The sequence below is a fragment of the Patiria miniata genome, unplaced genomic scaffold (genome assembly GCF_015706575.1).
Source record: "Patiria miniata isolate m_02_andy unplaced genomic scaffold, ASM1570657v1 HiC_scaffold_8, whole genome shotgun sequence".
Taxonomy (NCBI): domain Eukaryota; kingdom Metazoa; phylum Echinodermata; class Asteroidea; order Valvatida; family Asterinidae; genus Patiria; species Patiria miniata.
The window spans coordinates 1342316-1356729 of record NW_024037075.1 but is presented as its reverse complement, the minus strand read 5'-3'; the positions used below and the strand labels follow the sequence as shown (position 1 = coordinate 1356729).

At 43.4% G+C, this 14414-nt stretch overlaps 1 protein-coding gene across 1 annotated transcript in view; it reads left to right on the top strand.

Moving 5' to 3' along the window:
* LOC119719573 (vascular endothelial growth factor receptor 1-like) overlaps positions 1 to 14414 on the top strand; it is a 44554-nt gene that overhangs the window by 26506 nt on the left and 3634 nt on the right. Inside the window, exons 6-22 of the mRNA XM_038189050.1 lie at positions 133 to 444; positions 954 to 1126; positions 1485 to 1662; positions 2170 to 2490; positions 2996 to 3376; positions 3798 to 4127; positions 4233 to 4559; positions 5023 to 5301; positions 6281 to 6381; positions 6860 to 7037; positions 7788 to 7892; positions 8351 to 8461; positions 9420 to 9730; positions 10267 to 10389; positions 11312 to 11382; positions 12372 to 12512; positions 13113 to 13218. Coding sequence (XP_038044978.1) covers positions 133 to 444; positions 954 to 1126; positions 1485 to 1662; positions 2170 to 2490; positions 2996 to 3376; positions 3798 to 4127; positions 4233 to 4559; positions 5023 to 5301; positions 6281 to 6381; positions 6860 to 7037; positions 7788 to 7892; positions 8351 to 8461; positions 9420 to 9730; positions 10267 to 10389; positions 11312 to 11382; positions 12372 to 12512; positions 13113 to 13218 — 3548 coding nt within the window. The remainder of the gene's footprint in view (positions 1 to 132; positions 445 to 953; positions 1127 to 1484; positions 1663 to 2169; positions 2491 to 2995; positions 3377 to 3797; positions 4128 to 4232; positions 4560 to 5022; positions 5302 to 6280; positions 6382 to 6859; positions 7038 to 7787; positions 7893 to 8350; positions 8462 to 9419; positions 9731 to 10266; positions 10390 to 11311; positions 11383 to 12371; positions 12513 to 13112; positions 13219 to 14414) is intronic.

Genomic DNA, 14414 nt, shown 5'->3' with positions numbered 1-14414 from the left:
TCAAGAAATATATACAATGTAATAAATACAGTGTGATACAATGTAGTCACAGTTGACCTCGCAAGATCCAGAAAAAATCACTCTTGTTCTCTAAAAAAACATTTTGGGAAATTTGTCAAATTTTGAACCCAGACGTGGAGCACTTTTTTCTACCGCCTCATGATAACATCGTCCACCTCAAGACGGGCGTTGAGAGCTTCACTGTGCCTTGCCGAGTCAGCGACCCAAACACCACCCAGCCGGTCACCATCAGTGCCTACTTCACGGAGACCATCATTGAGTTCCAAAACTTTATCACGGACTGGAATGTGAACTTTGACCCCAAGGTCGGTTTCCAGGTTAGCCCGAACCCCGACACGCAGCCCATCCAGAAACTGACGGTCTTTTGCAATGCTGAGTTTGAGGACGGCACCCAGGATGTGGCGTTTAAAGTTGTAGTAGAGGGTGAGTTGATCTGAGTTCTTATACCAAAACCTGGCCCAATAAATGGGGATGGAGGATTAAACTGCCTCTTTATAAATAAATATATTGATTCAATATACAAACGAGGGCCCTTCAATGGAGAACCCATTGTGCATAGTGCTGAATTGATCCTCCCGGTTCAGTTCGGTTCCCGTTCGGAATTTTTTTAGAACATCGGTTCATGTTCGGGTTCGGAAGTACATGTACCATGTACACTGGTGTGCAAAAGTATTTATGCTGTACGATTTTCAACTTGAAATTTCCAAACCTGTGTCTTGTGTCATTGTTTTAGTCAGTGATATTCAACTTTCCAACACCAAACATCCTTTCCTTCAAGGATCTTGCTGCTTCGTGACACTAATTTATAGGGAAAGCAAAGTTTCAGAACATCCGGCCCACATCTGAAAAAAAAAAAACAGCCTATAGCTAGATGCCAGCTTCTTGTAATTTTCAAAACCTATTGCAATGTTTGTTTTTTTACTGCTTTCCAGGGGCACTAGAGAACTACTTCCAGACAAAAATTGAGCCGTCAGCAAGTCGGCTCGTTCAGGGGATGGGGTCGTACAGTTTTGCCTGCACGGTATCAATCCCATTCTTTGAATATCCTAGTTGGACCCTAGACTACAAACCACAGGTGGAGTTCACCTTCCCAAATCAGGAACAGGTGGGTATTAGTAGGGGCGTGGCTTAAGGTTGGTGGGGGTGTCATAACCCTAAAAAAAAAAAAAAACCTCCCCCTTCCCAAGAAGTGTTCATTCTTGTTTTGCAAAATGTTCACTATTGTCGGTAAAGTTGTGTATTTGTGGCTTAAAAGGTTTCGCTCGTACCACCCCCCCCCCCCCCCCCAATACAATTCGATGTCATTACAATTCAAAGTTTTGGGGATCATTTATCATTCCCATTTTTTTTCAGAACTGAAGAAGAATACTATAAACAGCTCGTCTCTGACTAATTGTTTTTGGTTATGTTTTTTTTTCAGTTCACTGGTTCTTTTTAATTTTTGTTTTTTCCATTTTCCACAGGACAAGGCGCAGAACAACACCAAAGTACGAGAAACCCAAGAAATCATTCCGCCCAATGTAATCTTTGGGAGCGAGCTTACGCTCAGTCAGGTCAGCCTGCGCAACAACGGGACCTTCAAGTGCCGTATCTTCAACATTGAGCGGACAGTGACGCTAAACACCTCCTTGCTCGTTCTGGGTGAGTAGAAAGTTAGGCACGTGAAGACGAGACTAGACCCCGAAAAACTGCTAAACATATTTTCACTGCTAAGCGAAAGTCAGCTGGGAACCAGTCTAAAGCAGCATATTTTGTGTGGCATTTTGGCTGGTAACCTTTTTTTTTTCTGCTGAGCAGATATTTTCTGTGCTTAGTGAATTTCTCACTCAGCTACTCCACGAAATTTGACGCTGCCGCACACAAGTACCCCCTCAACGGTAAGGAAGGGAGAGTTGGGGGAGACCACTTGGAGCGACATTCGAACGCATTGCCACTGACCCCTGACGTTCGCGCAAAAGCGCTATGGCCTTGTGCACATTCAGAAAACAAATAGTTGCGCGTACTTCGCGCCATACGCAGGAAAGCGCGTATTTGCAAAAAAAGTTTGTTGTGCATAAAAATCAGGTGTGTTTTTCAACGCAACGAAAAACGGTTCTCTTTAAAAAGGGGTTTTTCTGATTGATTGTCTTTCCGGTGTATTTTCTTTAGAGGAAGGAATCGTGGAGCTGATGCACTACCCGCCCGACCAAGAAACAGTCGAGGCGGTCGAGGGTCAATCACAAGTCTGCCTCCAAGCTCAGATGATGTCGTTCCCCGTCGCCCAGTATTGGTGGAGTAAAAACGGCGTCAACCAGACGAACGAGGCAGCGCCCCGCTTCACCGCGCTCGAAGAATCGCAGCCTGTGGGCGACACGCTCCTCGTCTCCGGATGCATATCGAACCTGACGGTGGATGACGGCGGGTCGTACGACGTGATTGCGGCCAACGAGTACCACACCCGGACGCTTACCATTCAACTCTCTGTTCTCGGTGAGTGAAAATAAAAACGTAGCTTATGATACTGTGAGGTGTAATTTTACTGTTGGTTACACAACCTTCACGTTTGGGGGTTCTTGAGTGCGATTGAAGGCGTGAAACAATTTCAGGTCGAATTTGCTGCAGCCAGATTTGAACATTCTGAGTACAGTACCGGAGGTCACGGGTTCACACCCTACTCCAATCTATATCTTTGCTCAACCTAGACTGGAGGACAAGCTGCTACACAGTCGTGTTTTGTCTGAAGGCGCCAGCAATATTTACTAGCACAGCACTGCGTAGCGTGTTTATCATTTGCTGGCCTCGACATGGCAAACAACTTGACTAATATGATTTTGGATGGAAAGTCATTTATGCGGCCACTGAATTGCATGTGCATTACGTTTCCGTAAAATAAAAGGGCCAATGATGTAACTCACCTACAAAAGGGAAAAACTAGATTAAAATGTACTCGCATCTGCTGCAATCACACGAGGTATCAATTGATTTTATCAACCAGAAATTCCGGAAGTCAGCCTGACTGTTTCACCAGACCCCATCTACCAGGACCCGCCCCTCTACTACACGGAGCAGAACTACAGTCTGGTCTGCCGCGCCCGCGGCCGTCCCGCCCCCGTCCTCACTTGGCAGTGGCAGGCCTGCCCGGACCCGCTCTGCAACTCAACCGCCTTGCAAACCGACGAAATCCCCTGGGTGCCGGTCGAAACCCAGTCGTGGGCGCAGGCGCGGTTCCAACCTACCTCCAAGTCCAACTGGAGTTCGGAGTCGGTTTTGAGTGTGTGGATGCCGCCTAGGTCCGGAGTGTTCCGCTGTGTCGGCCGGTCTCCGTCCAACCGAATTCAAGATGTGGCATACGACGTCTTAGAATACAGACTCACCGGTAAGTCTAATATACAAACACTGTCCCCGTTTGTTGAAACAGTTTTGTGACATTACTTCTATCTAAATAGAAAAGATTGTAAAATTGTAATTTTTGAGCTGTATCAATGTGAACACTTAAATATATCAATAACTTTTGATTCACATACTCAAAAAAATGGTGTCATTTTATCGCTGTAATTTGCTCAGGAATAAGGCATATATTGGTCCAGATTTCTTAGGCCATATTTTCCCCTTGTTTTGCTATAAAGCAAATTTATGCACTGAGCAAAAAGCTGGTGCAAACCAGTCACGTACACAATTCATTGATGTTTTGGGCTCATGACCTTTTTATTCCTAAACAATTTTTTTCTGTGGTATAGCATTTTGCTGTTCTTAGCAGCTCCGTTTAATTGATGCTTCCTTGTTCAAAATTCTTCTAGACTTGAGGTTCAGTCTGCACGCTGCCCCAGAGCTGAAACCCGTCTACACTTTTGACCAGGCCAGCCTGGTGTGCAAGACTAACATCTACGCGTTCACCGAGGACGTCACTTGGGACTGGACCCGGGCCAGTAACTCGTCGGCAGAACCCATCCCGATCGGCCCAGACGATGAGAGAGTCACGCGACTCGGAAGAACGGGGTACCATTACTCGACGGAGCTGACAATTAGCGCTGCCTTGGCCAACAACATGGGGTTGTACCGCTGCACGGCAAAGAAACGGAGCACCGGCGAAAGCGTGGTTGTTTACCAAGTTCAGCTGATTGTAAAAGGTAAATACAGCTGAGTTTTGTGTGTGTCATAGATTATATCTGATTCCTTTTCAGGGGCAGTACAATCTTATCTCACTTGACTGTTTAATCCTTCGTTTTGTGCAGAAATTGTTCCACCCACTTTTACCAAAGAACTGCAACCGACGTACGAGCTGGACAAGAAGAAACAAGTCCCGTACGACTTCGTCCTCGAATGCGTGGCCACGGGGGACCCACTCCCCGATGAAGTCGACTGGTCCAAAGACGGCCACCCGATCACGGCGCAAAACGGCAGCGTCGCGGACCTGGAAACGTTCCGCGCCATGAACGACACGCTGGTCTCAACGTTGTTTCTGGCGCCAGAGATTACCCCAGCCCACGGGGGGATGTACGAGTGTTTTGTCAAGAACAACGGTGGGAATGTGTCATCACAGGGACAAGTACTCCTCCAAGGTAAAAAAAAAAATAAAGATAAAAGATTTGTGCAATTTATTGACAGATGTTTGCTTTATTATTGCGTACTGAAGTAAATTTGGAATTTTTTGGTAGTTGAACAAACCATGGGCAAGTTGGATCAAGGACCATTGGTTAACTAGTGGTTGGTTTGTGACATATGTAGCGCATGGGCGTTGAAGTTGAAGCACAAACGACTCTAGTGGGACTATTGTCATGTCAACGACCGTAAGAAAATGGCGGTTGGAGAAAGTCAGAAAATCCGCAGTGCACGGAAAGAAACTGGAGACGCAAATTGTGTGACATCGCAACAAGTTTTCGCGCTGCGAATTTGCAAAAGTTGACCACTTTTCAACTCATGAATTTCACAGCCAATGATTCATGACGTCAAATTTGATTTCCACATCAAACCGGTCTTAAAAATTCTCAATATTTGCTGGTTGTTATTTTCTGACAACATCAGAGAGTCCAACAGCCGTCATTAGCGAGGACGTCTACACTCGCAACGTCGGCGACAACCTGACGATACCCTGCGACACGACCGGTGAGCCCTCGCCTGACATCGTCTGGAAGAAACTGCCACGAGGCACCAGCGAGCAAGAAGACGTGCCCACCAGACTGTACGACAACAGCGCGAAGGCGCTTGTCTTCAAGCGACTGCAGGAGACCGATAACGGGGAGTACACGTGCATCGCCCAAAACCAGCACGGCCAAGACCAGGACACCGTAACCCTTGTCATCCGTAAGAAAGACCAATCCCTTAAACTCCAAAATTTGTCAGACAATTACCTGGCACTATAAAATTTGAGCTGTGTTATGCACTTACTTACAGTACAATAATTTGTTAAGACAAATGTGATAAATTTCCAATGTCTGACTGTTAGTTGACTGCCCAATCAACAGAAATCCATTTAGGCCATCAGCCTCAGTCTTAAAGAGGTTGTGGAATGCTCGAAGACATTTCCGTCATTTTTTTGGGTATATGTAGCCTAAGGTGTGATGAAATAAAAACGACTATTGTTTCTGGCATAAAATGAGTACAAAAGGTACTTTTCAGAGCTGTTTTTCAAGTCCTGTCATGCCTGTTTCGACCCGAACGTGCAATTTGTATAAAAGTCGTCATTGCGGGCAGCAAACAAAACACAGTAAATCGTGACGTAATAAACAGGACTCCCGATGCAGAGTAGCATAAACGAGTCCTGTTTATTACGTCACGATTTACTGTGTTTTATTTGCTGCCCGCAACGACGACTTTTATACAAATTGCACGTTCGGGTCGAAACAGGACCTGAAAAATGGCTCTCAAAAGTACCCTTTGTGCTCATTTCATGACAGAAACAATAGTCGTTTTTATTTCATCACACCTTAGGCTACATATACCCAAAAAATGACGGAAATGTCTTCGAGCATTCCACAACCTCTTGAAATTTTGGCCACCGGTATAATCCAGAGTTGGAAAATACGTGATAGCATTGCAGCGGTGGCAGCTTTTTAGGTGTTATCACCTTTTTTCAAAATGTCCATCAAAATGCTTGTTACCACTCCAGGGGCTGTATACCTTGCGCATGCGCACTATAATTATTTATGCCCCGATTTGATACTGACCAAACCCCCAGGCTGATGGCCTAATTGTAGAATCCTCAAACCCCACATCTTTACAAATATTTTGTTTGTGATGGGTCACTTATACTCTCTTTCATTGTTCTCTTTTCTCATTACAGACAGGGAGAACTCGTACCTCATGCCGCTACTTGCCGGCGGCAGCATTGCCCTTATCATCTTTCTGATTCTACTCATCCTAATGATAGTCATGGCCAAACGGGTAAAGCAGAAACACGGGGGAATTTTTTCGAAACTTGGGCTACATCCCAGCTTTGGCTTCACATCTGACTGTGGCTCGACATTACGCAAGCTCAACATGCACCAATATGGTGCAAGACTTCCCCAATAGGATCCCAAAACTGTCTGAAGCCAAAGCTGGAGTTATACCCCAGTTTCAAAAACATTAAGAGTCTAAGCTGTACCTTTATATGCAAAGCCGCTTGAGGGCGCTCTTTAAACACAAACATTAAAAAAATTCCATTTCCTACCACAAGAAACTGTTCAAAATTACAACAAAAATGTCATTAGAGTTAAGAGAAGTCTACTTAAGGTTAAAAAAAAGTTATTTTTGAATGATAAAAACACCCCTGACACTAATTTGTTCAAAGCTTAAGAGGGGCGCTACACTACACATAGATCATGGAACAAATAGATCATGTTTGGTTAAAAATTTGGGTGGTTTTACTCTTCGTTTTCAGAATTGCCGATTGGCTCGGAAGGCCAAGCGCAATTCCGAGGGTATGGAGCTGGGCCTGGTCAACCCCCGGTCCCCGCGAGTGCCCATGTCTCCGTTCCGCATGTCCTTCAAGGAGGAGTTCGGGGACCAGCTGCCCTTCGACTCCAAGTGGGAGTTCCCCCGCGATCGACTGAAGCTCGGTGAGTTATTTTCAGTAATGGATGGATTTGAGGGTTGGTATTTTACAGCAAATATTGTTACACTGACCTAGATTTTGTGTTCAGAGCTGCTGGAAAAGCCAAGAAAAACATGTTGTTCTTCTTGTCTGGTTCCCTGACCTTACTTCAGATCAAACAGAGCAAAATGTTACACTGACCTGTTTAAAGTTTTGAGTTCATAGATATTGCACCTCCCCCCCCCCCTCCCCCCGCCTTAAAAAAAAATGTTGTACTTGTTGTCTGGTTCCCTGACCCTACTTCCGACGAAACGGAGCAATTTACGTTACACTGACCTATTTTAAGTTTTGAGTTGATAGATGTTGGGACCCCCCCCCCCCCCTCAGAATGCTGTTCTTGTTGTCTGGTTCCCGGACCCTACTTCAGATGAAACCAAGCAATATATAGACATCAGGGAATTGTCACGTCAGGGAACCAGACTAGCTGGCTTGCCGATTGCAAACAAAATATAACTGATTGCAAACAAAATGTGGACTAACTAAATTTTGTAATTTTGGGACAGTATTTGAAAAAAAGTCCTTTTTTTTTTCCAACGATGGTAGGCTGACCATCTTTGGAAATTGTTTAAAAATTTCACTTTTCTTGAAAATGATGATTTTAAGCATTACAGACAAGAACTACTAAGAGAAAACCACATTTGCATTCTAAGTGACAAGAGGACTTGCATAAAAGTTTAATGTTTGTGTGTTTTTGTTTCGTTTCTTTCCTCCTCAGGCTCTGTGATTGGTCAGGGAGCGTTTGGCATGGTCCTTAAAGGAGTGGCAGCCGGGATAAACAAGAACGAGAAATACGTCCCGGTGGCTGTCAAAACTGTCAAATGTAAGATTTGCAAAGTCTGGACCTGTGCAAAATTACTCAAACTGAAATTTCTGCATTTGTCATTTTCTCCATCAAATGCAGAAATTTTGATGGAGAAATTTCAACAAAGTAAAGAAACGTCATGTAAATCATATCAGTACAAGCATTTATATATGTTTTATATATGTGGTGTATATGGTGTTTGTGTTCTTGGGCAAGACACTTTACTACAATTGCCTCACTCCACCCAGATAGTATAAGTAGGTACCTGTGAGGGTAGAGGCCAGAATGCGCTGATCTCGAGCTGCCGCTGAAAATTGGTCTCATGGCCTGATGAACAGGGGTAATAATTGTGAAGAAGAAAATCGTATAAAAGTGCTACATCAGCATTATAAAAGCAGAAACGAACCACAAGATGGTGATTTTATTGACAAAGGTCAGAGGTCGTAATCAGCATGACATCTTGGCTTCCTTTTCAGCTGACGCAAGCTACGTCGACCGTAAAGCGCTTTTCGGAGAGCTGAAGATGCTCATCCAAGTCGGGCACCATCTCAACGTTGTCAACTTCCTCGGCGCCTGCACGCAAGATTGTAAGTACGGCCATTCGTATTGAAGTACGGGCTCCGTGCATAAGTGCCCCCTCAACGGTAAGAAAGGGAGAGTTGAGGGAGATAGGAGCGCGAACCATTATGCACATACGCCCTCCCATGTTTGCGCATGGAGCTGGTATCCCTTTATTACAGCAAAGTAGGAAATTTTGAGGGTTTTTTGAATTTTTGCAAAGGAATCTTAAACGTCAGGGTGTACATCACCCCGACACAAAATTCCATCTTACGAATAGATAATGCGGTACCTGCTGCTATGTACATCAGATTCGATCCAGCCAACCGATCCCATTAGCTGGGTGGTCGAGTGGTAAAACATCTGCACTAGAAAGCAGGAGGTCGTGGGTACGAGTCCCACCCGAGTGATTTTTTTTTCCAACTTTCACTCGGGAGGTAACACACTGAGTATACAGTGTTTATACGTCGGTGAAGGGCAAACCCAATTTGATTTACATCACCCCGACGCAAAAATTCCATCTTATGAATCTTAAACGGTTATCTTATAAACAAGGCTGTGTTTTCTCCTGTATCACAAAACTTGAGCTTCAGCAATTACAAACGCTTCACTGGGCACATTTTTGAACAAAATTTCTTTTAGAAAAATTGCATAATGTTCTGCAAGTATGAATTACGAAATTTATACAAGATTATCTTGTTAAAAATATTTGTGTTTTCCCGCCTTTTTACAAAATGGCAGCTCCTTTTTCTTGTCAGCCTTGAGTTCTGCATGCACACCATGACCTCAGACACTGCTTTACTACACTGGACAAATCTTGGACGAATTGCATTGTGAAAAATTGTGAAAAGAAAGTTGAAAATTGGAAAAAAATAATTGAAAATTGTGAAAAGTCTGTGAGGTAAGACTTCTTTCTCATTTCAAAATTCATGCAAAGAATCTTAGATGGCAATCTCATTTTGTTCTCCCGCCTTCACGAATTCACAGCACCGCCCCTGGTCATCGTAGAGTTCTGCCCCTACGGCAACCTGAGTGACTACCTGAAATCCAAGCGTGACACCTTCCAGCCCACCAAGTCGCCGGCGGTCAAGAGCGAGCAAGAGGAGAACACGGAGAACGAGCTGAACTACGCCGACCTGTGCCTGCGGGAGGCCTGCGTCAGCGAGCCGCCGGCCGCGGAGTACGAGCTGATTGACAAGGAGGCCAAGCGGATGGCCGAGAAATGCTTGTCGGTCGAAGACCTGGTCTGCTTTTGCTTCCAAGTGGCCCGGGGAATGGAGTTCCTGGCATCCAGAAAGGTACAGATGTCTAAAATAGCCTTTTCATGAGATTTTGGAGGGCTTTGGGTCATAACCTAGTGTGGCCTAGTGGTTAGGGTTCGTTACTCATGATCAGAGGGTCAGGGGTTCAAATCCAGCTGCTGGTCAAATGTTGTGTCCTTGGGCAAGCCACTTTACCCCACTTGCCTCTCTCCACCAAGGAGTATTAATTGGTACCGGCATTAGCTGGGGAGTAACCTGCGATGGACTGGCATCCCATCCAGCTAGAGTAGAAATATTCTCAGTCATTTTTTTATGCTTGGTAAACGCTGGCCTGATGGGCCACATTGGCTTGTGACAGACTTTACTTACTTACCTAAGGGTCATCATGCAGGTTTTTGAGGGTTTTTTGTTTCGGCAGTTGGTAGGCCAGGAACTTCAGGTTTTTAATGTTTCCAGTACTGAGATTGACCATTGCACTCTGTGGGTTTTTTTTTTTCTAAAGCTTTTGGTCATTGCAAAATCTTTGTTATATTTTTGATGACTTCAATATTTTTTTCATTTTTTTCCCCCAGTGCATACATCGGGACATGGCAGCTCGCAACGTGCTTCTCGGAGGAAACAATGTTGTCAAAATTTGTGACTTTGGACTCTCGAGGAGTTTTTATCACGACACAGACTACATTGGAAGTGGCAAGGTAGGCTGGAGAACAATTTTTTTGTTGTTGTAAATTTGGTCATTAAAAATCAAAGCCCTGTATTCAATTCTGGACTGGAATTATCATTTTTAGTTGTAAACAAAATGGATCAGAATCTTTAATGTAAATGTGGCATAACCAAACTATGCAATTTTTTCTTCAAAATAGCACGGTAATAATAATTATCCTGGATTGGACATTTGGGAGACATCCCCATAGACTTGTGCACAACATTTTTCAAACTTAAATGTGCCCTAACCCAATATTCCCTTGTCCTTTTTCCATGAATTTCGGTATGTTTACTAATGAGACCACGAGCAACGAATATAATCTAATTGCGACATACAATTTTGCCTCTAAAGGGGGCTGTAACATTAGCGAGACATGAAAATGTCTCCCTAATGACCGATGTCTCCCATCGTGCGAAGAAATTACGATAAAATGTCTCCTTAATGGTACCATTACATGTATAATAGTAATAGTAATAACAATGCGTATTTGTAAAGTGCACATATCCACCAGTATTGGTGCTCAAGGCGCTATATCATAATTATCTTGGTCGTTGGGCCAATGAAACATTCCAAATACCATCTCAGCTCCCTGGGGAGTATACAGCTCCATGCTGCCATTTTGGCGCAAAGCAGCTAAATCAACCATCTCTGCCCTCACAGGTACCCATCTACTCCTGGGGGGAGAGAAGCAATGAGTGACAAAGTGCCTTGCCCAAGGGCACACGGACCATAACCCCAGGCTGGACTCGAACCCACAACCTGCAGAATTACCCGCAGACCGCAAATTCAATGCTCCAGACCGCGAGGCCACGACACTCCACATGCTTAGGGTTGCATGAAATTTTTTTGTTAATTTTGATGTCGGCGTTCAATTTTTTCTCTTACAAAAAAATATTTTGGTTTTGTTCCAGGGCCTACTGCCAATTAAGTGGATGGCGCCAGAAGCAATCTTTGACAAGATTTTCACCACCTACAGTGACATGTAAGTACTTGATCCCGATTAGCATGTTTAATTTATCTTTCTTTCATTTGTCTCTTACATAATTATTAATCTTGTATTTTTTTTTAACATAGTTCATATATTGCCCTTCTGTACAGTTACCTGAATGTTCTTTGCAATATGGAAATAAATGTTAAAGGTACAGTCCATCATTTGTAATTTGTGCGTTTTGTTCATTTGAAGCAACAAAACTGCTCAAAATCTAAAGAAGGGTACTGAACAACTAACCTGACAAAGTTTCAGCTCAGCTTCAGCTGTGTATTCCGAGAAAAACAGCATTCTAGGATCTCAATTTCAAATCAAAAGTTGCTGAATCATGTTTTGAATTGGGCCTGAATTCAGTGTCCGATACACGTTCTCACTGAGCCGATTCCAGCTACGCGATGTCGAGCACTGATCCGACGAATTATAGCAACCGCGCGCATGTGTGCGTCGTGCAAATGCTGGCGTGCGCTTCGCCGAATAACAAAACGAACTTCTATAATATGAGTTTCCTACGGTGCCTCTTAAGAAGCACTGTTGGAAAGGCCTTCTTTTGTTGATTTCTTCAAAATGACAGCTTGCCAGAAAGAATGATTTCACAGGGAGTTTAGTCCCCTCACTATCTTTCAAACAAGAATGTTTTTTAACAAAAATGACGCCAGTTACTTTTCAGATAACTGCAAATGATGGACTCTAGCTTTAAGATGAATGAATGAATGAATGAATGAATCTTTCAGAATTGTCGTTTGTTATTTACTGTCTTGCCCGGGATTTCCTTCAATCCTTTCTACTATCTCTGCTAGCTTAGTCTGCGTCCGTATTACTTGGCTACGACTAATAGTACACACGTGTCTATTGGAAGTAGCCTCAACCGCTTCTGTAGACGCATAGGATTTTGCAAGTCGTAGCCATTAATTCAGATGTAGCCAAAGTCTAGTACCCTGTCTCTTGTGTTCACTTTCCCTGTGTTTTTTTCTCTCTCTCTGTAGATGGTCTTTCGGGGTGTTCACGTGGGAAGTGTTTTCCCTCGGTGGGTCCCCGTATCCCGGCATCCAAGTGGACGAGAAATTCTACGACAAGATGAAGTCCGGCTATAGGATGAGCTGCCCGGAGCACGCACCCAGAGAAGTGTAAGCTTGATGACGTTAACCAATAAATTGATCAAGCAATTGATCATTCAGAAAATTAATGAATTAACCCTAACGTACCTGAATCCTTCCAAATCCACGTCCCTGTTTCGAGGGATTTCGGCGGATTCAGGATACTTCCATATTGAAAAGGTTGGGGGATTTTGATGGATTCAGGACATGAAGCCTAGCGGTACTGCAGGATTTTGATGGATTCAGGATACCTCCATATTGAGCAGTTGGGGGACTTTGATGGATTCAGGATCTCAACATTTACTCCCGGCTAACTGGTGGATTCTGATGGACTCACTGGCCACCAAAATGTTTTTGCATAGCAAAATTGATGGATTTTGGTGGATTCAGGATACTTTCTAGTAAATTATACCCAAGGGGTTAGGCTTAAAGAGCCCATGCAATGTACTTTTTTTAATGCAATCCTTAAAAATGCACCTTCGTATCCCATGTAACCTTATTTCAATTTTCATTTTTGCATTTTCAAGGGTATTTTGGTGCCTTTTGGATTTTTATGCCGATGCAAATTTCCATTTTTATGATCAAAAGTGTGATTTCATTTCATACTTGTATTTATTTTTCCCCATGCAGCTACCAACTCATGCTGGAGTGTTGGAGTGATGAACCCAAGGACAGACCCATGTTCTCGGAGCTCGCCGAGCAATTCGGGGAGCAGTTGGAATCGAACACGAGACAGGTAAAAAAACCACAATTTTGCCTTAAATTTATTGAACCCCCAAAGAATGATGTCAGCAGAATTTCAAACTACAATCTCCGGAACGCCCTTCTGGTGGTAACAGGTTCAAACCCAACTCCAGTTAATTTCTCTGTTAACTCTTTCAGTGCCCGCGAAATTTAAAAAAATTTAACCCTAAAGTGCCCAACTTCGAGTATTTTTTTTAATTGTTCAAAATTCTCTAAAAAAAAAAAGTTCCAAAGTTTTACTCACTAAATTTGTTGTTGTTGCTCTCTGGTATATCCTTGGTACATTGGAACGTCAATAGAAGTCACGAACATAGTGATACACCCTGAAACACTGTCCTGCACACAGGGGAATTTTTTTCTGCACTTTTGGCAGAAAATACGAGTGTCAGTGCTGCGCCCTCTCGCATGAACTCAAATGAAACAAATAAATACAGGTCGTGCCTGAATGAAAATGATATTATTAGAAAGAGCAAGAGCGCCCCCTTGTGATAACATGCTTACTCTACCTCGTACATGTACGAGGTTTGGCGATTTTAAGTACGAACATTACCTTGTACATGTACGAGGTTGGCAATTTCTAACTAACAAATATACGACTTTGGCACTGAAAGAGTTAAACCATAATTTGATTAAAGTGTGCCTTGTTGGTTTTGTGGGTTATTTGACGTCCGAAATTCAGTCGCGAATGCAGTTTGGCAGCTATACGGGGTGTATCAAAAAAAGGAAAAAACAGATGTAAATATAAATTATAAAAAATCTAATAAATATTTTCAAATAAGTTAAAGATCATGTGAAACACCAGTGTGTCCTCTTTCCAATGATAGCTTGATTGTGTGTCTGTGGCCACGGATGACTGAGCATTCGTTGTTATTCTGTCAAGGGTCAAAACCTGTACTGGGCCAAGTTTTTACCTGGCTAAGATTGCTGGCTGGTTTGTTACGCAAAGGTTGAAGTGGACTAGACTTCCTGCAGAGCTTTGTGTGGGAAAAGAGCAGTGGCCACGTTGAAGGTATTGGGCCATGAGGGGTTAACTTCAGCAATGAGAGTGGTTAAATCACTGTGCCAAATTGACTAAATTGTTTTAAAGAAAAGGATGTCTTCTTTCTTTAAATTAAGCTGTTCCAATTAAGCTGTACCCTTTTGCACAAACTTGGCCCAGTACCAGTTTTGACCCTTGACAGATTAACA